Here is a 594-nt window from a genome sequence, read left to right on the forward strand (position 1 = left end):
CCCGCACCCCAGCCTGGGGCTGACACCACAGAAATCGCACCTGCAGCCGTCCTTCGGGCCGCCGCACGAGCTGCCGCTTACACCCCCTGCCGACCCCTCGTACCCCTACGAGTTCTCGCCGGTCAAGATGCTGCCCTCGAGCATGGCGGCGCTGCCCGCCAGCTGCGCGCCCGCCTACGTGCCCTACGCGGCCCAGGCCGCGCTGCCCCCCGGCTACTCCAACTTGCTGCCCCCGCCGCCGCCGCCACCGCCGCCCACGTGCCGCCAGCTGTCCCCCAACTCGGCCCCCGACGACCTCCCGTGGTGGAGTATCCCGCAGGCCGGCAGCGGTCCGGGAACCTCGGGGGTTCCAGGGGGCAGCCTCTCTGGCCCCTGCGCCGGGGCCCCACGCGCCGCGCTTCCCCGCTACGGCGGCCGCCGCTGCAGCTGCCGCCGCCGCGCTGCAGCGGGGCCTGGTGTTGGGCCCGTCGGACTTCGCGCAGTACCAGAGCCAAATCGCTGCGCTGCTGCAAACCAAGGCCCCCCTGGCGGCCACGGCCAGGAGGTGCCGCCGCTGCCGCTGCCCCAACTGCCAAGCGGCGGGGGGCGCCCCCG

General features: G+C 75.9%; 1 protein-coding gene across 1 annotated transcript in view; it reads left to right on the top strand.

Moving 5' to 3' along the window:
• Nucleotides 1–594, top strand: part of SP5 (Sp5 transcription factor) — an 8,489-nt gene that overhangs the window by 996 nt on the left and 6,899 nt on the right. Inside the window, 2 exon segments of the mRNA XM_010843846.1 lie at nt 13–381; nt 383–582. Of these exon segments, the coding sequence (XP_010842148.1) occupies nt 13–381; nt 383–582 (569 nt within the window).

This window comes from Bison bison, unplaced genomic scaffold, assembly GCF_000754665.1.
Source record: "Bison bison bison isolate TAMUID 2011002044 unplaced genomic scaffold, Bison_UMD1.0 scf7180017864190, whole genome shotgun sequence".
Lineage (NCBI taxonomy): Eukaryota > Metazoa > Chordata > Mammalia > Artiodactyla > Bovidae > Bison > Bison bison.